The 26,948-nt window shown below is 37.5% G+C and overlaps 1 protein-coding gene across 1 annotated transcript in view; it reads right to left on the bottom strand.

Annotated features, from left to right (window-relative positions):
* LOC147378292 (uncharacterized) overlaps positions 1-26,948 on the bottom strand; it is a 720,625-nt gene that overhangs the window by 293,111 nt on the left and 400,566 nt on the right. The window contains exon 6 of the mRNA XM_086351929.1: positions 2,696-2,837. Coding sequence (XP_086208055.1) covers positions 2,817-2,837 — 21 coding nt within the window. The 3' untranslated portion in view covers positions 2,696-2,816. The remainder of the gene's footprint in view (positions 1-2,695; positions 2,838-26,948) is intronic.

The following is a 26,948-nucleotide window of genomic DNA, read 5'->3' as shown; positions in this document are numbered from 1 at the left end:
TGAAATCAATCCATCAATCAATTAAGTATCTGCAGCATCTTTAGGCTAAAGGATTTAAAAGAAATAAAAGCAAATTATCACTCTAAAATTATTTTTTTCTGCTTTATTTTATTTTTTAATTTAAATTTATTTATTTTAATTAGAGGCTAATTACTTTACAATATTGATTAAACTCAAATTCTAAATAAACTTTCTCCATTGTATAGTGTTTCATGTTAAGTTTACTGAAACAAAGATGTCATTACTTTTAATCAAGCAGGGCACTAATTTTAGGATAAAATACAGTTACTGCTAAGTCACTTCAGTCGTGTCCAACTCTGTGCGACCCCATGGACTGCAGCCCACCAGGCTCCCCGGTCCCTGGGACTCTCCAGGCAAGAACACTGGAGTGGGTTGCCATTTCCTTCTCCAATGCATGAAAGTGAAAGGTGAAAGTGAAGTCACTCAGTCCTGTCTGAGCCTCAGCGACCCCATGGACTGCAGCCCACCAGGCTCCTCGTCCATGGAATTTTCCAGGCAAGAGTACTGGAGTGGGGTGCCATTGCCTTCTCCAAAACGCAGTTAAGCGCCTGACTAAAATAATTTAAATTTATTTGTAATCTTATCCATGTGAAAATTTTCTCTTCACCAGAAGTTTTCTCATGTGTATTACTCACAGTAAAATTTCATACTTTTGATAAGTGCTGTCACTTATAGCATTTAATATTAAAATCAAAATTCTTCATTTTTATAGATTTTTTCACATCAGTAAGAAAATTGAATTACCAAAAGGACACATATACATGCTAAAGGTTTATTTAGAGAACACTTGAAAAATAGAATCGTATGTGCATAATCTTTAAATAGGCCTGGGTAAAATACCCATTAGGACTAAATTTTGTCACTGGTTGCCAGGTGGGAAGTAGAGGCTAATGATGCAGGGTAGGGGGACTGGGGCTAAAAAAAATAGTTATCTGGTAGTTTTACTCATGTTTTTAATAAGTATTTCTCAGTTGGTAAAGAATCCACCTGCAGTGCAGGAGATCCCAGTTTGATTCCTGGGTGAGGAAGATCTGCTGGAGAAGGGTTAGGCTACCTACGCTAGTATCTTGGCTTCCTTTGTGGCTCAGCTGGTAAAGAATCTGCCTGCACTGTGGGAGACCTGGGTTCAATCCCTGGGTTGGGAAGATTCCCTGGAGACGGGAAAGACTACCCATTCCAGTATTCTGACCTGGAGAATTGCATGGACTATATAGTCCATGGGGTCACAAAGAGTAGGACACGACTGAGCAACTTTCACTTTAAACCAAGGCATTTCTGCATGAGGAAATAAGAAGGTAAATGAATACCTCCCTCCTACTCCTCCCCCTCCCCACAACAAAACAGGTATCAAATCTATTCAAGGCTGTAATATCTAATGTTCTCATTTCAGTACTTGGTGTACAATGTGCTCACATGCTTGAGAAATGAGTTAATTGACTGGCATAGCTTTATTATAATGAAAAGAGTATTTAGCAAACTCAGTCATTTCTATATTTATCAAAGATGGTCTCCAAGTGTTCAGTTGCAAGCAATTATTACAGGAATAATAATTCATGTACTAAAACTGTCTTTAATTCAGAAAGGCTGCAATTTGGACTCTGTTAAAAAGACACCTATGAATTTTTTAGGAGCTGCAGTTTGATAAATACTTAACAAAAATGTGGTTTACATATGGCTAAAGAGTAAAGAAAACTCCCTACATAAGACTCTTAGGCAAACATAAGTACCTAAAACATCAAATTAACTTATAATACCAATAAGGCTACCAGATTACTGAGCAAAAAAGGATAAAGACAGCAGGAATCTGTCTTTTCATTTTCTATAAGTCCAGGTAAAATGATCTGATTGCTTACTCTACAAATTTTGAATGGCCGATTTATTTTCAAATATGTATGTGAGGAAATTTTGAGAGCTGTAAAATACTTCTCTGGTAACTGAAAGATCAAAACCAGTCTTCTTAAATCTCATATGCTGCAGGGCACATATACTTGTTAATTCCACAGATTTGTTAGTATTTAAACAGAAATGATTAACATAGCATTCTAAACCCACAAGTCTAAACAAACAAACAGGAAAATATATCAAGAAGAGGATGTGAGAATACGGGAAAGTTCAAGGATCTAGGATAACGAAAGAACAGTTTTCATTTGTTTCATAGTAAAGCAAAACTTTTTTCTGTATTAAACAACGTCATTAAGACCCTTGAAGGCACATCAGGCACATCTGTGCTGCCTGGTATCAATCACGAAATCCCTCAGTATGCCAAAGACTCTTCCAGCAGTACTGTGAACTAACTTTCAGAAACCACCAAGTAATGGGACTTTTCTGAAAAGGCTGTCTTCATGTGATTTCCAACTCTGTTTCAATACCAAATAGACCTGAATGCTTATCAAATCTAATCTAAACTGCCAAGCACACTGAATTCTCCCCATCTGTCACTAGGTTATTGGTTCAAGACAATATTAAGAAAAAGAACAGGAGACAAAATCAGTGGGGGAAAAAAAAAAAAAAACTTTTCAACTTTCTATCCCTTTTCTTTATTGTCTTTCAAACAGCAAGTTACATGCTTCCAAATTGGCTTGAAGTTGAATCCCAAGTTTCAAATCAACCAATTTCTCTCAGAAATTAGTTACCACACACAAAAAAATTATCTGAACTACTTAGTGATACTCACTCATCTCTCTTCTCTTTCTCCCGGTCTTGTTTACTCTCCTCCCTTCCTTCTCCTATCCAGTGCCTTTGGTGAAAGAAATGCCAAAAACAAGCATAAGGGCATGTGCAGGAGTGTAACATCTCTACCAATTTAGACTGTTCCACTGCAAGAAAAGACAGGGAATTGCATACAGTTAAAACAAAGTTTCATAAGAAGCAAGCCATTTGTATTTGTAGGGCTTCTTGATTATAATGTTATAATGTTCTTTTATCTCACCTTGTGTCATTAAAATATAGGACACCAGCAATAAAACTAAAAGTAAATATGCACATATCCTTATCCATGTAGGGAAGCAATAAATCTCCCTCACTGATAGCAGCTGTACTGCAGCTATCATTCGAATAGCGCAGCTGCCACAACAATATCAAATTTTATAGCTAAAAAGCAGTCAAAACTTTAATGTCAAAGTCGAGGTAGATATATATTGCACTATAAATAAGCATCCTCTAATGAAGAAATGAAGCTTGTTTATTTTTTTCCATTGAATAGCATATATCTTACCTACTGAAATCTTTCATAATAGAACTCATTATTCTTGAACGTCTATAATACAAAATTCTGATTTATACTAATTAGGTTGGCTTTCATTGAGACATATGAGAACTTGAAAGCCCCTGGCCGAGGGCAAATGTTACCTCTTTCTTTAATAGAAAGTTTTTTTTTTCCATTTCTTGCTTCAAAAATATAAGCAAAATGGATATTTGAAGGGATTCGGTGCTCTTTTCCTTCCATATAGTTTAAACTTGTGGGTTTGACTGGCAGAGGTAAAAGGTACATGCAGTTTGAGGAAAGTCAATTTGGCAAACGTTTAAACCTAAAATTACTAGCTCTACAGTAGGCATATTCAGAGCCATGTGATCTCAATCTAAAGATGGCGTCGTGAAGATTCTCTGGTCTCTTACTCAATGCCTTGTGGGATGTGGTTTTGAACTGGACACTAAGCTGCCAATATAGAAGTTTAGCTCTCCACACAAATTTTGAAGAGGCCAGCTTCCTCTGAGGGGGAGAACAGATTGTGGATAAATAAATATACCCAAAAAAATTTAAGAGACATTTTTATATAGAGTTTTGAAAAGGCAAAGTTGTTCCCAGTCCACTAGCTGTTCAGTTGCTATCAAAGAGGATGATTAAATGATACGGAGAAGAATGTGAGACTCAATAGTTCACCTTTTAGAATGTGTCAAATCTCTCTATTAACGAGCAAAGACAGTTAATCTTAGCCAGTCATTGAATTCTGATAAAGGAGCCCATCACACCTTCAGAAGTCTTGCATTTTACAATTTGTGTGTGTGTGTGTGTTACATTATACCACTTCAGGTGTCACATGACAATACCAAATGACCTGTTTCAGTTGCTTCCCTCATCCTCTGTGCCATAATTGGTACCTTTGGCATAAGAGAAGTAACTTGAAGTAGTGTCCCTCACACTATGGAGTATGAACTTTTTGCCATGGAAATGCTATCTGAAATATAGAAAAACCAGAACCAACACTGGTAAATATGAAGCAGGAAATATAGGATGTATAAGCACCACTGAGAGCCTTTAAATGAAGTTCCATTTCTAGGCTTTCATCAACTTGCCAATTGGATTGTGTTACTGTAAGAAAGTCATGCAGAACTAAAAAGTGACATTGATGTATTTCATATATCATATCTCTTTGGCAGTCTGTCCAAAGGTAGCAACTAGAAGCACTTACTGTGTTGGGTACATTGCAGTAAAAATAAACTTGATGAACTGAACTAATTCCAACTTCAATTTGTTACTGGTCCAAAATAGTTCAAGATGTATATTGGAACATTTGGGACACTGAACATATGGAACAGTCCATTTTAAAAAATATTTATTAAGTTCCCACTAAGTCTAGATCCCCCAGTTTATTATAAATATTAGGTATTTATATAGGCGTAAATAATGTTCAGCATTTCCTTAGGTCTTACAAGGCATAGAAAAAGATATTTCCATATGCATGCATAATAAGAGGCTGAATATTTTAAGTACAATATGTTCCTGGTTTGCAGAGAAGTGATTAATTGAAGAACACCAGGGCATTTTACTAAAGGATCAAACTCATATTTTCACTAGATTGCCAAAATCACACTGAAAGAGAATGCTACATATCCTCAGTTTGCAGATGGAAAACTGAGGCTCTTTTCTGCCACTTAAACTAGGAAAGAACTGAAGATGAACGGGTTTTCAATATGTAGAGATAATGAAAGTGATTTTAGTCTTAGAAATCATCATGAATGGAGGCCCACAGTCATGAAAACACTTGGCATATTTGAACAAAAGTGAATGATCCTATGTCCCGGAACACAGCAAATGTGTGCACAGTAGCTGTAGAGTCACATAAGTACAGCAGAGGAGAAAAGAGAACAAAGATGATGCAGTAAAGTCCCAGGTTATATATAATGTTAGCTATTGATTGACTCATTTAGAAATGGAGTCATCTTCCAGCAAACTCACTCCTAGGTATATGCCCAAAAAAGACAAAACTCTAATTTGAAAAGATACATGCACTCCAATGTTCATAGTGGCTTTGATTACAGTAGCCAAGCAATCTAAATGCCCTTCAATGGATTAAGTTGACGTGGTACATAAATACAGTGGAATATTACACAGCCATAAGAAAGAATGAAATAATGCCATTGGCAGCAACATGCATGGACCTAGAGAATATCTTACTAAGTAAAGTAAGTTCAGTTCAGTCGCTTAGTCGTGTATGACTCTTTGCGACCCCGTGAATCGCAGGACGCCAGGCCTCCCTATCCATTACCAGTTCCAGGAGTTAACCCAAACTCATGCTCCATTGAGTAGGTAATGCCATCCAGCCATCTCATCTTCTGTCGTCCCCTTCTCCTCCTGCCCCCAATCCCTCCCAGCATCAGGGTCTTTTCCAGTGAGTCAACTCTTCGCATGAGGTGGCCAAAGTATTGGAGTTTCAGCTTCAGCATCAGTCCTTCCAATGAACACCCAGGACTGATCTCCTTTAGGATGTACTGGTTAGATCTCCTTGCAGTCCAAGGGACTCTCAAGGGTCTTCTCCAACACCACAGTTCAAAAGCATCACAAATCTCACTCATATATAGAATCAAAACATATGATAAATATGAACTTATTTATAAAACAGAAACAGACTCACACATATTAAAGAAAAAATAAAAAACCTTATAATTACCAAAGGGGAAAAGGGAGGGAGGGATAAATTAGGATCTTAGGATTGACAGATATATGCTACTATATATAAAGTAGATAAACGAGGACCTATTTTATATAGCACAGGGAACTTTAATCAATATCTTATAATGACCCATAATGGAAAAGGAAAAACAAAAATATGTATATATATTAGGAATATATACATGGGAAATATATATGTGAATGTGTATATCTGAATTGCTTTGCTGTGCACCTGAAACTAACACAACATTATAAATCAAATGGACTTTAATTTTTTTTTAATTTTTAAAAAATAAATGGAGTTATGGTCTAAATGGAAAAGAAGTATAATCGTGGGGTGGAGGGAAGCAATCAGTTCAGCTACTTTGACATACCATAAACTGGGTTGTTTAAGCAACAAGCATTTATTTCTCACAGTATGGAAGCTGGAAGTATAAGACCAGAGTGACAACACAATCAGGTTCTGGTGAGTGCCCTCTTCCTGATTTGTAAATGATTGCCTTCTCACTATGTCTTCACACGATGGAGAGAGACATTATCTCACTCATGCCTCTCCTTATAAAGCCACTAATCCCAGTCATTAGGGCTCCACCCTCATGACCTAACTAACTCTCAAAGGCCCCACCTCCCAATGTCATCACACTGGGGACTGGGATTTTAGGGGGATATAAACATTCAGTCTACTGCAGGGAAGAAGTAAAAATGAGGCATTTGGACCTGTAACTAGATGAATTGCAAAATATATCTCTCCCCCAACCCCAGTCCCCATCTGTTTCTGAGATCTATTCGTACTTCTGCATATAAATTGCTAGGTACAACTATATTTTCTATGAAATGAACCATTTGAATGAGAAATCCTAATATATGCATTAATGTGTGCATATGTTGTATATATTATTCTGTTATCTTAGGAGATATCTTAGGGTTAGGAGAGTGTCACTTCGGAACAAGAGCATACTGTCCCACAAAGATTAAACACAAAAATGAATGACTATGAGTGTCTCTGTGCCATCCTAAGATAATAAGCACCTTTGAATGGATATTCATTTTTTCAGGCCCAAAGTCACCATTTACTGCCAAGGGACAATCATATTCCTACTTATCCCCAGGATACCTTGGATAATCTGACTCATTATATAAAAATATTGTTGAGAGCTTTAGATAAAAAGGAGTCATAAACAACAAATCTATGAGGGGAGCTCTCTGCAACCTTATAAACAAGAAAGTTTCTGGGTCCTGAAAGAGATTTTTCTCTTTGTATTTTGATAATTAAATAGTTAGTGTGGTCACAAGTTTGTAATAAGACTGATTGTCTATGGACTGAAAATGCTTATCCATAATCAGAGGGTCTCAGAGAGACTTGATGAAGATAAGCATGATGTATGTAAGAAAATTTCTGTGTTGTGAGGACAGAGAGTGGGGAGCCATTTCTAACCTCTAGTAAATCATCTAATTCAAATTTTTAAAAATTCTGGACCATTGTCAGAGAGCCTGATGTGATAAATCTTTTCATTCCCCAATTTACTTTTATGAGAAATGCCATAGCATGGTAGCAAATATATCCAATAACTATTGTCAGATAATGACAAATCTCTGATACCTTTTGTCACATTATAGTCCATTTTGCTAGTTTCATATTTACAAGCAAATGGTTACCTCAAAATATAAAACCCTGGCATTTAGAGAAATGCAGAAATTACTCACTTCTCTGGAATTCTGCATGACAAATTAGTACTATGCTTTAACTCTAATAAATGTAGCTATAACTGAGTTTTCATAAACATTCTTGAGATGTTCTACTAGAGTAGCTTTATTTTGGCACCCTACTTTTCCTGCTTAAACAAATGAAAAGGTTGGCTGATATTGTCAAAATACAGCACTTCTGGTGAACCAAGAGCCATTTATTAAAATAATGTATTGATGCGGTGTCATAAAACATAAAATCACATTTCTGCAGGAAAAACCTATTACCCTAAGCCAAGATTATTTTATTTTAAAAGAAAAATTATTGCAGTTGTGGATTCTGAAAGTAATATGATGTGGTTCAGACCCTGGCCTTTTAGAGGCTAACCAGGGGCTTTTAATGCACAGTGATATGTTATGTAAAAGAGATATTTGTGTAATTAACAAGTCTTCTTGTCTTCACAGAAATGCATTAACTGGAAGTAGATTCTGGATATCCTATGACTCCTCAGAATGACTAACTGAAGAACACAAATATGATTTATCCCAGTTGTGGAAAGGCTTTAGTCTAACACATAGGCAAATGTGACAACTAACACACACACACACACACACACACACACCTCCTGGAGGGTCAGGGCTCTCCAGAGCTGACCATTTTCCTGACATCATCTTAATCTTGTCCTTTGTCACAGCACTGCACTTTTTGCTCTAAAGGTTTCAGCACTAAAAAGTGGGGAGGTGAAGCCACAGTTCAATTCAATTTATTTTTATATTGCTTCTCATACAAAGTCTCTCAAAACACTTTACAGTAAGAGATAAAATAATCATATAACACTTGCCCATATTCGAAACAGCAGCATTCACCCAGACAGCAAGGGGGTAAAGCCATGCACAGTCATGGGTCAAAGTCCCTGGTGAAGCACCCCTCATTTAGAAGCCATATAAAAGAACATTTCAGCAGTGACGTGGCCATAGACCATTACTCTCCAAGCCTTGCTTTCTCAAGGGACAAGTAAGAGGCTTCATTTTTCTATTCAAATAAAGCATTATCTCTCCTTAACCTGTGGGATCTCAACTAGTGACCAGTTTCCTCTCAATGCAAAACTAAAGAGCTAAAGCACAAGAACATATTTTCCTTCTATTGTTGCCAATTACTTTAATCACATATGATTTATGGCTTCCTGGAAAGCAGTTATTCTGGGGCACCTCTTTTCATTGTCTGTTTTCCATATTTTGGCCACAGAGGTAAAGGAGAAAGGCGGGTGGAAAGACAAAAATGAGTAGGTTTTCACTTAGTCAATCTCCAGTACAGAAAAAAAGGAATGCTTACACTTGAGACTTGAAAACTAGGAATGAATCAATGGCACTCTGGGGCAGGAAGATGGAATAAGGGAGGATGATGGAGAAAAATTTTGCTAGATAAGGCATGCATGCCTGCTAAATCCCTTCAGTCATGTCTGACTCTTTGTGATCCCATGAACTGTAACCCACCAGGCTCCTCTGTCCATAGGATTCTCCAGGCAAGAATACTGGAGTGGGTTGCCATTCCCTTCTCCAAGGGATCTTCTGAGCCAGGGATTGAACCTGTGTCTCTTATGTCTTGGCAGGCAGGTTCTTTACCACTAGCGACACCTGGGAAGCCCAGATAAGGCAGCCCAAATTAAATATCAATACCCACTGAAAAATAATAATAACTAATGTTTGGAAAGGGTAGTAAGGAAACAAATCCAGGCAAAAGAAAATTAGGTCAAATCAATATATCAAGTTTGTGTAATACTTTTAATTTACAGAAGGGTTATTCTGTACTTGACATAAGGAAATTGGAGATGTTACTATTCTCTGAGAGCAATTGAGTTATCCACCATCACAAGAAAGTACAGTCAGCAGCTGAAAGCTACCATCTTTGCAGTGATGTTTATTTACAAAGCAAATAATGGTTTGAAATCACCAAGCCCCAGTGAAAGTGATTCTCAAAAAAGAAGCCTCTCCCCCGCCCCTTACTCCATCTCCATCACATACTTTTTCAAGTATCGAGACAAAATATTCACTATCAAAAACAGATTCTTTTTCAAAAAGTACAAAATTTCAAAGAAGTCTCTAGCTTCAGGAGAATTCTCAGTATTCATATCAGTAAATAATCCAAAGTATATTTTTTTAGGAAACATACTTATAGTAGGATAAGAGCCTTTTGTATCCTTTACATCTTTAAGAGAGTCACATCTTTATAATACATAATAACAAAACAGAATATATTGTAACTCATTTCTTGACCTTTTAATATTTCTGTCACTGATTGTCAGAGTTGAGAACTACTCTCTATCCTGAGGTGATGGATTATTTAATTAACCATTGACCTTTTCCCAACATTTGTTGACAATGAGCACAGTCCCATGAAAGCTGCCTGCTTTGGATATTGGTCAATTCTTCATTGTTTATCAATAGGAGCCTTCCATTTTTCATAACTTAAATAACTAGAATTACATTTGCCATTTATTTGTCCAAACCTATTTTCAAATGAATTCATGTCTGTTTCCTTTTGACTATCTATATTAGAAAAGAAGAATAGGTTCACTATACCTTTTCAAAACAAATTCTATGTCAGTAAGTACATCTAATAGACTTTAACTGAATTAACCTATAGAAAAATCATGTTTTCTAGTTATGGATATTGTGACAAAAGTTGCAGTAACTTTTTTTCATGATATACACCTCTCCAGGTTCCCAGTTGAATCCAACTTTTTCTAGGGAATAAGATCCTCTGGGAAAGTGAAGCAGATCCTTCAAACAGTTATTTGTAAATTCCATTCATTAGTAAGCAGAATGTTCCTGCATTTTTCCAAGGGCGATTTTCTTCATAGAAGGTAATAAAATATTGTGGAATATTCTAACTAATTAAATAGTAAAGTTAGAATCTTTAGTTTGAATGATTGGCTTATTTTAATATGAATAGCAAATAGCATCTTCATGACCCTCTTCCAACAGCTCCACATTGACCCACTTTCTTCTGGACAGGCTTCTTATTTGGGAGCCATGGTGAGGGGGGCTAAGAGTATTTCAAGCCCAAGCCTGAGTTTTCATAGAGAATGTTTCATTTCTGCAGACACCTCTGCTCCCAGGATCAACTAATATGGTACTTCAGAAAGGGAAATTTTTCAGAGATTTTGAATTGGCCTCCTTTCTCTGTTGGTGTTATTACTATATGTTCATCTCTCAACATATTCGGGCTTCCCTGGTATGGCTCAGACAGTACAGAATCCTCCTGCAATGCGGGAGACCTGAGTTCTATCCTGACGTTGGGAAGATCCCCTGGGAAAGGGAATGGCAACCCACTCCAGTATTCTTGCCTGGAGAATCCCATGGACAGAGAAGCCTGGCAGTCTGTAGTCCAAGGGGCCGCAAAGAGCCAGACATGACTGAGTGACTAAGCACATCTCTCAAGGATTTATTTTTGAGTTCTAAAAGCTTGATTGAGGCTATATCACAGTGTAAAAGGGTAGGATCCAGACAGTCCAGGATCCTAGTTTTTATCCTTCATGGATGATACTGTGTACCTCATTTATTTTCTTGGTTCCTCCATTTCCTCATCTAGGAAATGGGAATATAAACAGCCACCTCTCCTACTTACTGTGAAATGGAATGAGATAATATATGCAAAGCTCCTTGCAAAGAGTAAAAGTCCAATAAAACAAAGCTGTTCTAAAGTAATACTGAATTTTCCAGTTTATCATGTGGACACGGCCATTATCTCTGCAGAGTGGAATACAATATATTAGAGATGTTTTAGCAACAACTCAAGTCCATTTCCATCTCCCTGGAGTCTACAGTGTTTAAAGACTTGACATTATGGAAGTATATTGTCTTCATTAATTTATGTTAATTTTTAATGTTAGTGTGGTATTATGGTATAATATATACAAAAGCCTGTGTGTGTGTGTGTGTGTGTGTATACTTATACACACAGCTGCACATTGCATACACACAGATACTTCAGGGAAAAAGAGTTTTGACCCTAAGAAAGCCTAAACCTGGGACATAGTACAAAGCATTAATTATAATAGGGGCCTTTTTTTTTTTCTTGACAAGGAAACAAAATTCTTAAAATGAAGCTGCTTTGAAATTAGCAAAAAAAAGTATATTTATTTTTATTTTGAAATTAAAAGATAGAGCTTTACAATTATGTACAGTGAAATGGCACATGCAAGCTACATTTGTAATATTCTCTTATAGATCTGTTAACCATGTTATTTCCTCTTTCATCTATCAATTTCCCTTCAAAGCCAAAGAGCTTATCTCCTCTTAGAACAGAACCACATGGGCATATCATCAGATATCTAGATGGTTAAGTTGTACATTTGATACATGGGTGACATTAATGTAATATTATGATGGATATCTATTAGCACATACATCACCGAAACATAGACTCTCTAACGTCTTTGATAGTGGCTGCCCTTTCCATGTCAGTGTCAATCCACACCAGAATCACAAGTATGAACAAACGTGACAGGAGAGGCTGTACCAATTATAGATGAAGGGATACTGTCTACTCCCACCATTTGATGTGATTTATTTGGCAGTCCTTCTGCATTTGTAGGCAGCAGGTTGTAGCTGTTTATGAAGTGACAAATGGTACTCCATGACATTGAATGACTTCTCTAATCAATTTAGCTTGTCTAAAAAGTGGTCATGAATCGTAGTGCTCGTCAAATGTCAATAGGTACAGAAAACTTTCAACTTTTTGCACTAAAAACATATTCCAAGTATACACCCAAAGAGTAAAAGAAAGAAATAATAAAATTAGTTCATTTAAATAATAGTCTTTCAAAGGAGCTAAAAAAAAAAAAAAATACCATGTTTTACAAGGTTTTTCTTAAGGATTTTTTTCCCTTAAGTATTACTTTTTATTGATTTGAGAGAGCTGCATTTTTTTTTCTTGGTCAGTTTTATTTGGAAGAAGGGGTAGTATATAATTAAACACAAATGCATAATTCTCTGGTGGAAAGAGAAAATAATTTAACTAAGATTGTCAGTGAAATAATTGAGGCCGCTATTATATAAAAAGCCTTTGGGCTTATGATTCCAAATATTGACTAAAGTTTTCAATTACTATTTAACCTATTTAAACAAAACTATTTCATTCTAAGTGATTTTATTGATGAATTTAGTTTAATTAATTATATTTTTAAAAATTATCCACTATGCACAGGTTTGGTCACATAAACAGAAGTCATTTCCCTGACAAACTGCAGAAATGTATACCGTTTTAAACTTACATGAGTTTAAAATAATACTTTTGTCTCACACATAAAACTAGTATAATGGAACAAAGTCATCGGCTAGGCTAACCTTACACAAGTGTGTTTAGGTATTTGTTTCAATTTAATTAGATGTAGACAGTCTTTTACATACTTAATTCAAATCACTACTGCAATAAGCCAGGAATGATTTTTTCCTATCTCTGTATTATTCAAATTTATTAAACAATATCTCACGTTTGTTTGACACCATGTCAAACTCAGGACTCCTAAAGCACGGCTGCAGCTTTGGAACTGTTATGCTTTCTCGGACTTTAATCATTTTTGGCAAGGCTCCATTTCCTGTCAGAAAGTGAAACAGCTTTGGAATGTCATTTTCACGAAAGAAAACAGAGAGAATCCAAGAGGAAGTTCTCCTCCACTCCAGGTCCCATAAGATACTCCAACATGCTCACAGGAGGGCTGGAATACATCAAACATTAGCAGAGGGAAAAGGACACAATTTTCCCACATTAAAATACATGGATAAAGTTGGACTTCTGCTAAAAATAGTTCCCATGACTAATCCTATTAAGTTTTAAAAATTGTTGGGCAGTATCTTCCTTGAAGCAGAATTACTCTCTGCCATCACACTGTGTTGCTGCCCACCCACTTCCTGCAAAGCCAGAAGCCCCTCAATGATAGATTCTCATCTTTCCCTTTGTAATGTAATGACATTAGAAGAAAAGAGAGAGAGAAAAGGATTTGATAGCACCTTTTATTCTGGTCTCAAATATCAAATAAACCAAAAAAAGATAAACAGATCAAAATTATCTCAGAATACCAAAAATTTTGAAGAGCAATATGCTGTCCCTACACATCTGCAGTGTTTTCCTACTCACTCAATGTCTCCAGGGAGCAATGAGATTGCCGAAAGTAAATTAAGATGACTGAGCTGTGCCACTTTAAAGCCTAGACAATGTTGGATGCAAAAATTGAGTAACAAATGGAAAAAGTCTACACTATTTTGGAAATGGAAGCACCTGATTTTTGCCTCATGTGACAACCATATGGCCTGGATAGGGATGAGGAGGGGATGCAAATGGATCACTAAAAATGCTCAACAAAGCTTAAAGATTCTGAACCAAGTACGTATGTTGTCGTCTAAGAGAGAGGAAGTCATCAGTGCTCCCACCATCTTCAGCTGATACTGATAATCAATGTTACTTTAGCCTTTCAGAGGAGGAGACATGGGAATATAAAGTAGTCACTGCAGAAGGAGTCATTAGGTACCATGATATTGGCATATGTTAGCTAAGTGATTAGCAATGGTGAGGTTCAGCTGCAATGAAACCTAAACCCAGCTGATGCCATTAACAGGCTGGATCTAATGAACCCCATAGACCACATTAAAGCAGAGAAAGCAAAATTACAATTGGAGAATAGCTTTTAACGAAATCATCAATCCAAAAAAGGAGGGGGTGGGGAGACAATGTTATTTGAGAAACCTTTATAGAACCACTAGATAGTCTCTTACTTAAGTATGTTTTAAAGAACAGGCAGGTAACCCATTCCTAATTATGCTGCTGCTAAGTCGCTTCAGTCATGTCCGACTCCGTAGACTGCAGCCCACCAGGCTCCTCTGTCCCTGGGATTCTCCAGGCAAGAACACTGGAGTGGGTTGCCATTTCCTTCTCCAATGCATGAAAGTGAAAAGTGAAAGTGAAGTCTCTCAGTCATGTCCGGCTCTTAGCGACCCCATGGACTGTAGCCTACCAGGCTCCTCCATCCATGGGATTTTTCAGACAAGAGTACTGGAGTGGGTCGCCATTGCCTTCTTCATCCCTAATTATGGGGAGATATTTTAGAAAGTATTTGGACTTTTCATCTTTCTAGTTTCACCTTAGCATGTAGAAAATTAATTAACCAACTGATTTAGAGTTTTACACTTTGTCACCATACTGTGCAAATGTCTATAAGCTGCATTAGTCATAAAGAAAAGATCCTTTTTTACAGGTTCTAAATCAAATTGTACATGTTTAAGCTAATCTGTAATTCACAGCCACTCAAGCATTGGTCTTATTCTGTATAATATATTTCATTGAAAACTGTGACCTAGAACTATATCCATATGTAGTTCTGTCCAGAAAGATTCGTTCACCTTCATGCTAACCAAGTTTTTCAGTTTGCTGTGCAAGTGTAAAAGGTTCTAGCTTAATATTGAGCTGATCCAAACAAATTTTTTAGCCAACCCAATAGCTACCAAAGCAACTGAGAGGGAAAATCTTCAAGTTCACCAAGGGAAACTAACTCTCAGTTGACTCAGTGGTAAAGAGCTGCCTGCCAATACAGGAGATGAGAGTTCAATCCCTGGGTCAGAAAGATCCCATGGAGAAGGAAATGGCAACCCACTCCAATATCTCTGTCTGGAAAATCCCATTGACAGAGGAGCCTGATGGACTGCAGTTCATGGGGTTGCAAGAGAGTCAGACACAACTTTGCAACTAAACAACAAGAAGCATTGTAGTGAGCAGTAAAGCATGTGGGTGCAGGAGCCACAATCCCTGGGTTTAACTCTCAGCTCTGCTATTTACTAATCCTAACGTGGTTACCTTCTGTAGGGAGTGTTGGGCCAGCAGAAAAAGAAAGAGCATAGAGAGTTAAGATAGACAAGGAAGACTGAAAGCAGCAAACAAGTGGTTTTTACTTCCCTTCTGAGCAGCAGTCTTATAGTCCCCACAATGCAGAACTTAATATTGTTAGACAGTTAGTGAATTTTGGCTTGGTCTTCTATGGATACACATGGTTTGTTCTCTGCCTGAACCATCAAACAACAAATCTGAATCACTATCCCCTGAGACCAACAGGATCCAGGAGGCTACGAATTCAAACTTTCAGAAACCTTGTACAAAGCCTGTATGTCAACAAGCAGAAACAATTAGGAAGGATAAACCATTGCTCTTAAAAACAGAATCATCCCACATCTAGAAAGATTACAATTTTATAAACCATTTATAAAAGTTTCAGGGCAACATGACCCAAGCTCAGAGAACTTCAGGTTTCTATTTAAGAAGACAAATTACAATAGATATTTCAATTTTAAAATTTAACATAAGTGAAGGGATTGTCATTTTGCAACAGAGGGTACAGGCTGGATCTAAGTACATATGGGCTAACGTAAAAATATAAGCCCATTTTCCTAGACTCAGATTCACGTGTTCTAATTCTACTTGGCTACTAACTGTGTAAGTCCACATTAAATCTCTCTCTACTTCAGTGTTCCTTCATGTAAAATTGGACAATAATCATGGCTATCTCATGGGGTTATTTAAAAACTAAATGAGAAAATACATATTAAGCACTTAAAACACTGCCTAATACACAAACCACAAAAAAATCAGCTATTATAATTTGTGCTAGATATTATGTAGATGTTTATCATTTTATGTGAGACTCAGATTCCTGGGAACCAGTTTCCATTCTCTTTTGCCTAAATGCACATCAGATAATCTCTGTACAAATTTTAGCACAAAAGATTCCACTCCTTAGATCCTCCTCAATTCCTCCACATCAGTAATAGCTCTAAATCTTAGGAATCCAGTTAAACTATCTCCTCTTCTTCTCTGCTACCTGCTCTGTCCTGCTTCCCTTCTCTATTGGGCTAATGTCTTTGGTCACTGACTGTGAGTCTTGGTGTTCCTAAATTCAACATTCAGGCTTTGAAACCTAGGAGAACTTCTTCAACAGCATAAACCTATCTGCATTTATTGGCCAGCTGAGTCCACCAGCAGATGATTCAAAGTGTCCACCGACTTCATGGTTGCTTTTGTGTTGACTTCTTTGCAGCAATGCCAGCCTAAACCTAGGTTTCTGAAGGATGCCTGTAGGGGGCTAGTCACCAAAGATCGACTCTGATGAACAGCTTGCTGCAGCTCTAATGGTGAGACATATAAAATGCATCATACATTAAATTTAATGTTGCCTCATTAGTCTTAATTAGATTCCTACATTACACCAGGATTATGGTTTCTCTGTGTTTATGATTTCTCCTAAAATGAATCTAGCCCAGATAATACTTTAGTGTACTTTTTAAACCTTTGAATAAAACTGTCCACTAATGTATTAATATTAATAATAAATATTCTTGATCTTATAAAAATAATAACAAAAGAAAGGCAAACTGTATTTGTTAGGAGTTTCATGTCATACATAAAGCTTATGAAGGAAGGCCTGTAACTTAGAAATAAACTTAAAAACTGCAAACATTTGCTCACTAAGAAAAGTAATTGGTCTATTATTTCCTTTATTCCCCTTTCTATCATTATGCATAATATGTAATATGTTTTTTTCAATAAAAAAGTAGTTGCTTCTTGCCTCTTCTCCCCTATTTCATAGTTTATCTTCTCCTTTTATTAGCATTTACTGTGAAGACATATAACATTCAGTATCATCATATAGCTATTAAAGAATTAAGGAGCTTGAGAAACCATAGACTGCAACCCTTTTTTAATTATAAAAATTGTAGCACACAAGTTTTAGAGACTAATGGAGAACGTAGAGGTAATGGTAAATACTTGACCAGAAGCCAGATTTTCTGGCTCACAACTCATAGTATATATGATCAACTCCCTAATGTATCTGAGATATATTTGTCTGCCATGGTCTAAACACATCCTGCAATGCAGGTCTCTGACTCCTGACTGTGAGTTCACACATTCACACAGGTGCCACACCTGAACAGACTCCAAAATGCCTGTTGCTTGGCTGCATTTTTATCGGCAATCCTGCACTCATAAAAAGAAAAAACAAAGAAATTACACTGTGAATCAGGTCTGTTAAGAATAATTCTTCAGTTCTCTATCACTGAATAGTGAAAGGGTTGATGGTATAGAAGTCTTAAAAGCCTACTTATCATTTATATGTATATGCTAGTAATTTAAGGATTGTCAGTTCAGTTCAGTTCAGTCGCTCAGTCGTGTCCGACTCTTTGTGACCCCATGAACTGCAGCACACCAGGCCTCCCTGTCCATCACCAATTCCCACAGTCCACCCAAACCCATGTCCATTGTGTCGGTGATGCCATCCAACCATCTCATCCTCTGTCATCCCCTTCTCCTCCTGCTCTCAATCTTTCCCAGCATCAGGGTCTTTTCAAATGAGTCAGCTCTCCGCATCAAGTGGCCAAAGTATTGGAGTTTCAGCTTCAACATCAGTCCCTCCAATGAACACCCAGGACTGATCTCCTTTCGGATGGACTGGTTGGATCTCCTTGCAGTCCAAGGGACTCTCAAGAGTCTTCTCCAACACCACAGTTCAAAAGCATCAATTCTTCAGCACTCAGCTTTCTTTATAGTCCAACTCTCACATCCATACATGACTACAATTGTAAACAGATCTTAAATAACAGATTCGAGACTCTGTTCCTACTGTAGACTCAGGACTAAGTAGTTTTGACTCCTGTTAAAAATGGACATGATTTCTTCTCTCTGTTTCTCTGAGCTCCCCACTGCCCTCCAACATTTGCTGAAATCTGCCAATGCCACAGCAGAGCAAACTCTCATCTGGGAGGGAAATATTAAGATTCAGGGCTCAAAGACAGAAACAAGAGAGTGGCAAGGAGAGAAGAATTCAGATAATAATTCAAATAATAGTCTTGTGCAACTTGGAAACACTAGCTAAGCATGGAGAATATTTCAAACTTGCCAGCCCCTTAAAACTATGAGCATGAGGAGCAGATAGCCACAGGGAAAGCTGGAAGGCTTGGAAGGAGCCAGGAAACACTGAGAAGTCAAAGAACATTTTAGGCCAAATTGCTTCTGGTCAACATGTATATATTAATTTCTGTAATCTACATATTTTGGAAAAAAAGATCTATTTGCCAAACCAGCAAAATACTTATATGTTCACCCAGGAATTATACAGGATTATCCTGAGTCATTTTACATCATTTTATCCTAACTAGCTGTTAATTTCAGAGAAGGCAATGGCACCCCACTCCAGTACTCTTGCCTGGAAAATCCCATGGACCAAGGAGCCTGGTGGGCTCCAGTCCATGGGGTCGCTAAGAGTCAGACACGACTGAGTGACTTCACTTTCACTTTTCACTTTAATGCATTGGAGAAGGAAATGGCAACCCACTCCAGTGTTCTTGCCTGGAGAATCCCAGGGACAGGGGAGCCTGGTGGGCTGCCATCTCTGGGGCTGCACAGAGTCGGACACAACTGAAGCGACTTAGCAACAGCAGCAGCAGCTGTTAATTTAATGATTCCTCATAACAAACCCCTGAACAGTATATATTCAAAGACCTGAGTTCCTAAAAAATTGTAAAACCACTTCCAAATCAGCCCCAACATTTGAAAGTTTAAAAAATTACATTTTGTGAATAAAACTTCTAACTACACAGTGGACTATTTAGGTAAGTGATGTCGAAAGCTTTCTGAACTATAGAAAGAAATTTAAAGAAGAATCAGATATGTGATATAACTGTTTATGATCTAAAGTATATAATTTATGATGTAATTACTGCATTTTATTGTGCATATTTTAGAAGGATACAAACTTGAAAAAGTTAATATTAAATATTCCAAAAAATGATATCCCATGAACTTTTTGTAATGAAATGGACAGTAGCTTTGCTATTAAACTTTTAGTTTGGTAGCAAACTATCAAACCACCCACGAAATGTCAAAATATTCTGTATACCTCAGACTTAGAGGTGTCTGACTCTCTGTGATTTATGGAAACATTATTTATAATGCATTTTCTGTTCATTGCAGTCCAGTGCTGTACCTTTTATAAACCTACTGATTAATATCAAACAGTGAACAAATCTGACAAGCAGGATTACCAATCTAACAAAACTGTTTATAGTGTGAATGAAAAAGACACACCATTTCCAGGCAATGTACTTAATAATAAAATCCTGTTTTACTTAAGTGGTGAAGGGATTACTTAACTGTCAAAGTTCCTTTAACTGTTAAGAGCTGCCACATTAAAGATACACTATTCAAAAGCACCAACAGAATATTTCATGGCAGTTTATTAATCATTATCATATTTTCACATATAAATATAATATAATTGATGTGTATAAAAATAAAATAAGTCAACTATTTAAAATTAAGTTGGCTCTCCCTAAGGCATTTTTAGGGTAGAGAGAAACAAAAATTTAATTGTTTTTTATAAAGATTTATCTCACTTTTTAAAAATATTATATATTTTTTGTGAAGCAGGATATTGATATATATCATGGATTGAGTTTGAACATTTTTCTTTAGAAACAGAACTTTCATAAGATTCATAACTTATGTGAGATATTTTGCAAAACCCTTTCTTTAATTTTGAAAAATATACTAGTCTATTTCTTTAGTTTTGACAAATATACTAGTCTATTTCTTTAGTTACATAGATATTATAGTAAAACTACAGTTTATAGAGAGAAAGTAGTTTTTAACTCCATAATCATTAAAAACTATTGGAATATCAGCAATAAACAAAATAATTCATATTACTAAACTCAATTATTGGAAACGAGTGCATTTGATAGATGAATGAAGACTTGAATAAAGCTACTCTAAAAATTTTTTTAAGACTAGTGAGTACCATTCCCAAAACAAGCAGGAAAAGAAATTAAGCAAAGGGCTATTCCTACGATGATTCCAAATCGTGTTTTTGTTAGTATAAGAAAGAAAATCACTAAACTTAATTCTAAGATGACAATTTCCTTTAAATTTTTTTAATTAGCATAAATATTACACCTATGGAAATAACAATAGTTTACAGAGTCCAAAACAGTGACTTTTATTTTACATCTACATGTTCATCTTGAGCCTATGTATCTTTGAAATCATAAGAGAAAATTTTCTAAAAATTTATATAGTAATAACAAAGAAGAATATGAGTAAATAAAGTTGTAGCACCTAATTCGTTTTCCCCCAAAGAGAACAAAATAATGCTGCTAAGGAGTAATATCACTAGTAGTAGCAAAGAAAGAAGTTCCATAGATCCATTCCCCTATAGAAGCAATCATTAGGCTGGCAAAAATTTACAGAATTAACTCTTTGAAACTCTGGATACTAATAGGAAATTTTACAATAATTGAGGAGTGATTAATGAACAAAGAAGCTACTACATTTTGGCATTTAGGATATTCCAATCAGGTTACTGCTAATTGCTGAGATAATGTAACAGAGACTTACATGACCACACATAATAAAGGATAGAATCTTTGCAAGAGTAGTTTGGAAATATTACAAAACAAATAGACAACTGTGGTCCACAAGTCACAACAGCAGACTCCGGGGAGGGATTAATTTCTGATTCCCACAGTTACTGCTTTATGATATGCAAAATGCCCAGTTTTCAAGTAAACATTATGAGACATGCAAAGAAATAGGAAAGTATGACTTATTTTTAGGATGGAAAGAATTTAGTAGAAACCAAAGCCTTTGACTGTGTGGATCACAATAAACTGTGGAAAATTCTGAAAGAGATGGGAATACCAGACCACCTGACCTGCCTCTTGAGAAATCTGCATGCAGGTCAGGAAGCAACAGTTAGAAATGGACATGGAACAACAGACTGGTTCCAAATAGGAAAAGGAGTACATCAAGGCTGTATATTGTCACCCTGCTTATTTAACTTATATGCAGAGTACATCATGAGAAATGCTGGGCTGGAGGAAGCACATACTGGAATCAAGATTGCAGGGAGAAATATCAATAACCTCAGATATGCAGATGACACCAGCCTTATGGCAGAAAGTGAAGAAGAACTAAAAAGCCTCTTGATGACAGTGAAACAGGAGACTGAAAAAGTTGGCTTAAAGCTCAACATTCAGAAAACGAAGATCATGGCATCTGGTCCCATCACTTCATGCAAATAGATGGGGAAACAGTGGAAACAGTGTCAGACTTTATTTTTCTGGGCTCCAAAATCACTGCAGATGGTGACTGCAGCCATGAAATTAAAAGATGCTTGCTCCTTGGAAGGAAAGTTATGACCAACCTAGACAGCATATTAAAAGCAGAGACATTACTTTGCCAACAAAGGTCTGTCTAGTTAAGGCTATGGTTCTTCCAGTGGTCATGTATGAATGTGAGAGTTGGACTATAAAGAAAGCTGAGTGCCAAAGAATTGATGCTTTTGAACTGTGGTGTTGGAGAAGACTCTTGAGAGTCCCTTGGACTGCAAGGAGATCCTACCAGTCCATCCGAAAGGAGATCAGTCCTGGGTGTTCATTGGAGGGACTGATATTGAAGCTGAAACTCCAATACTTTGGCCACTTGATGCAGAAAGCTGACTCATTTAAAAAGACCCTGATGCTGGGAAAGATTGAGGGCAGGAGGAGAAGGGGACAACAGAGGATGAGATGGTTGGATGGCACCACCAACACAATGGACATGGGTTTGGGTGGACTCCGGGAGTTAGTGATGGACATGGAGGCCTGGCATGCTGCGATTCAAGGGGTTGCAGAGTCAGAAATGACTGAGTGACTGAACTGAACTGATACCTGGGAACCCCAGAGACTAAGCATCCAACCAGGGACTTTAAATCAGCTGTCTTTAATATGCTCAAAGAGTTTAAAAAAAAAAAAAAAAAGATCAAATAATTAAAGAGAAAATGATAGCTCAACAAATAGAAAATATCAACAAGAAATGAACACCAATAGGATTCAAATAGAAATTCTGAGGCTACAAACTACAATAGCTGAAATGTAAAATTCTCTAGAGTGCTTCAACATACATTTGAGCAGGCAGAAGATTCACTAAACTTGAATATATGCCATTTGAATTTATCTAGTCTGATGAACAGAGGAGAAATAAATGAAGGGACAAGATCAGATCCTACAATACCAGTGAAGTACCCTCAAGTACATCAATATAAACAATATTATAGTCCAGAAAAAAAGGAGAAAGGGACAGAGAGAATATTTAAAGAAACAATGGCTAAAAACAAAACAACAACAACAAATAACCAATTTGGTGTTGGATCTACACATCCAAAAAGCTCTACCAACTCTAACCAGAAGAAACACAAAGAGATCCACACACACATAATCAAAATGTTGGAAGACAAAGAAAGACTCTTGAAAGCATCAAGACAGAGATACAACTCCTCTTATATAATGTATCTTCAGTAAGTTTAACAGCAATTTCTCAGAAATCATGGAAGCCAGAATGCAGGGGGATGACACATTAAAGTGATTAAAGGGAAAAAAGAAAACCCTATCAACCAATAATTCTGTGTCTAGCAAAACTATTCTTTAAAAATGAAGGAGAAATCAAGACATTTCCATATAAATAGAAGCTGGGGGTCACAGAAGTTACAAGAAATGTCAAAGTGAACTTTTCAGGCTGAAATTAAAAGACATTAGACAGCAGCTCAAAGCCATCTGTTCAGTTCAGTCGCTCAGTTGTGTCTGACTCTTTGCAATTCCAGGGCCTGCAGCATGCCAGGCCTCCCTGGCCATCACCAACTCAAACTCATGCCATCCAACCATCTCATTCTCTGTTGTCCCCTTCTCCTCCTGCCCTCAATCTTTCCCAGCATCAGGGTCTTTTCAAATGAGTCAGCTCTCCACATCAGGTGGCCAAAATATTGGAATTTCACTTCAACATCAGTCCTTCCAATGAATATTCAGGACTGATTTCCTTTAGGATGGACGGGTTGGATCTCCTGGAAGTTCAAGGGACTCTCAAGAGTCTTCCAACACCACAGATCAAAAACATCAATTCTTTGGCACTCAGCTTTCTTTATAGTCCAACTCTCACATTCATACATGACCACTGGAAGAACCATAGCCTTAACTAGACGGACCTTTGTTGGCAAAGTAATGTCTCTGCTTTTAATATGCTGTCTAGGTTGGTCATAACTTTCCTTCCAAGGAGCAAGCACCTTTTAATTTTATGGCTTCAGTCACCATCTGCAGTGATTTTGGAGCCCAGAAAAATAAAGTCTGACACTGTTTCCACTGTTTCCCCATCTATTTGCATGAAGTGATGGGACCAGATGCCATGATCTTCGTTTTCTGAATGTTGAGCTTAAGTCAACTTTTTCACTCTCCTCTTTCATTGTCATCAAGAGGCTCTTTAGTTCTTCTTCACTTTCTGCCATAAGGCTGGTGTCATCTGCATATCTGAGGTTATTGATATTTCTCCCAGCAATCTTGATTCCAGCTTGTACTTCATCCAGTCTAGCGTTTCTCATGATGTACTCTGCATATAAGTTAAATAAGCAGGGTGACAATATACAGCCTTTACGTACCCCTTTTCCTATTTGGAACCAGTCTGTTGTTCCATGTCCATTTCTAACTGTTGCTTCCTGACCTGCGTACAGATTTCTCAAGAGGCAGGTCAGGTGGTCTGGTATTCCCATCTCTTTCAGAATTTTCCACAGTTTATTGTGATCCACACAGTCAAAGGCTTTGGCATAGTCAATAAAACAGAAATAGATGTTTCTCTGGAACTCTCTTGCTTTTTTGATGATCCAACAGATGTTGGCAATTTGATCTCTGGTTCCTCTGCCTTTTCTAAATCCAGCTTGAACATCTGCAAGTTCACAGTTCATGTACTGTTCAAGCTCCACGTGGAGAACTTTGAGTATTACTTTACTAGCGTATGAGATGAGTGCAATTGTGCAGTAGTTTGAGCATTCTTTGGAATTGCCTTTCTTTGGGATTAGAAAGAAAACTGACCTTTTCCAGTCCTGTGGCCACTGCTGAGTTTCCCAAATTTGCTGACATACTGAGTGCAGCACTTTCACAACATCATCATTAGGATTTGAAATAGCTCAACTGGAATTCCATCACCTCCACTAGCTTTGTTCGTAGAGATGCTTCCTAAGGCCCACTTGACTTCACATTCCAGGATGTCTGACTCTAGGTTAGTGATCACACCATCATGATTATCTGGGTCATGAAGATCTTTTTTGTATAGTTCTTCTGTAGCTCAAAACCATACAAAGAGATAACTTTAGTAAAGGTAACTTCATAGGAAAATATAAAAGTCAGCATTATCTTATTTTTTGTTTGCAGCTCCTTTTTAAAAAAAATGTGATATAAAACATAAATGCATAGAAAAGTAATTAGAAATCTAAGTTAATGGCACATGGTTTAAAAAGAAGTCATATGGGACAACAACAAACTGAAACCGTTGGAGACAGAACAGCAAAGGAGAAGTTTTTCTATACTACTAAAGCTACATTGGCATTGATTCAAATTAAATTGCTAGACATTTAGAAGGTTAATATTATTATCAGAAGTAGCCACTAAGAAAATAACAAAAACAAATACAGAAAATGAAGTAAGGAGGGAATTAGAACACTAGGATAAAACCAACTAAACAGAGAAGGCAGAATAGAGGTTCAGTTCAGTTCAGTTCAGTCACTCATTCATGACCGACTCTTTGAGACTCCGTGGACTGCAGCATGCCAGGCTTCCCTGTCCATCACCAACTCCTGGAGGTTACTTAAATTCATGTCCATTGAGTCGGTGATGCCATCCAACCATCTCATCCTCTGTCATACCCTTCTCCTCCTGTTGGGGGCCAGAGTGAGGTACTCCGCCCGTGACAAAGGTCATGAGGAAGGAGGCTCGACATACGCAAAGGCGGGATCGAGCCTCAGGAGTCCCCCTGGAACTCCTCGAGCATCTACCCCCATAACCAGAGCCTGCCTACTTTACTACTTTGTGCTCACCTACACCTCTGACTTTACGGGGGGCTGTCCCCCACCACCTCTTTTGGAGAAGGAGTTAACTTAGAGCTCCAGTTTATAATAATTCCTGGGCGTGATAAGAGTGTTTTAACCTACAAACTCCTCTGAAGGTTCTCTGGCCTGCCTGACAGGCTTGTCCGGCCACACGTGATCGCTCACAGCCTCCCAACCGAGAGAGGCACAAGATGCTTTAAACCTTCTAAAAACAGGTTCCTTAGAAAAGTTAGAAAACTATTAGTATAAGTATAATGGGCTAATTAGAAATTGTGTTGGTGAAGGGTTTTTCATTTGTTGAGCCAATGTTTGTTGCTAAGTCTCCATATCCCCTGCCCTTACACACATTAATGAATATATAGAATTAACCTTTGATATTAATCACGTTAGACCTTAGGCTAAGTAAATTCTTTCCTTAACTAAAACCCACTACACCCTCACCCTGTAGGAATGTAACTTTATTTGGGTGGCGTCTGTTTTGAGAATAATCAGCCCTGGAGAAATAAGTGTCCTGATTGACTGACGCTGTCACAAGGAGAGGGTCGTAAATTGTCAGCAGGCCCCCCTGGCCAGAAGATGATGTAACACCCCTAAGACCTCTGTATACATTTGTATGAAGCACCTGACTTTGATAAAAGTCAGGACTGCTGACCCCGCGTGACTTTTGCATAACATCTCAGTGTATAAAAGTAGACCATGGAAAATAAAGAATTGGGATCAGTTTCTCGAAATACTGGTCTCCCCATGTCGCTCTCTCTCTCACTCTGGTTGAGTCTCCATCTGGAGCGCGGAACCCGCCATGCTTACTAATTATGCCTGGGCTTCTAAGATCCGACCGGGGAGGCCTCAGTGTCTCCTCTCCTTCAGGAGAACGGAAGGACGCCTGCGGCCTACGTAAGTGGTGCAAACTTCTTGTCTTGAAGTTTTATTGGTCTCCCGCGTAAACCAAGCTACTCAGCCTCTTTTCTCCACTGAATTTTCCTACTGAGCTATCCTCATCCTATTACTCTTTATATCTTTGATAAAATATTTAAATAAATAGGTCGCCGACGCCGTCCCCGCTTCGAATACCCTGGATCAGCCGGGGCAGGACCCCGGCATCCTCCTGCCTTCAATCTTTTCCAGCATCAAGGTCTTTTCAAATGAGTCAGTTCTTTGCATCAGGTGGCCAAAGTATGGGAGTTTCAGCTTCAACATCAGTCCTTCCAATGAATATTCAGAACTGATTTCTGTTAGGATGGACCAGTTGGATCTCCTTGCAGTCCAAGGGACTCTCAAGAGTCTTCTCCAACACCACAGTTCAAAAGCATCAATTCTTTGGTGCTCAGTATTCTTTATAGTCCAACTCTCACATCCATACATGACTACTGGAAAAACCATAGCTTTGACTAGAGGGACTTTGTCAGCAA

Source organism: Bos grunniens, chromosome 2 (genome assembly GCF_055505025.1).
Source record: "Bos grunniens cultivar Pamir isolate PY7600 chromosome 2, Bosgru_T2T1.0, whole genome shotgun sequence".
NCBI classification, from domain to species: domain Eukaryota; kingdom Metazoa; phylum Chordata; class Mammalia; order Artiodactyla; family Bovidae; genus Bos; species Bos grunniens.
This window is presented reverse-complemented; position numbering and strand designations above follow the sequence as displayed.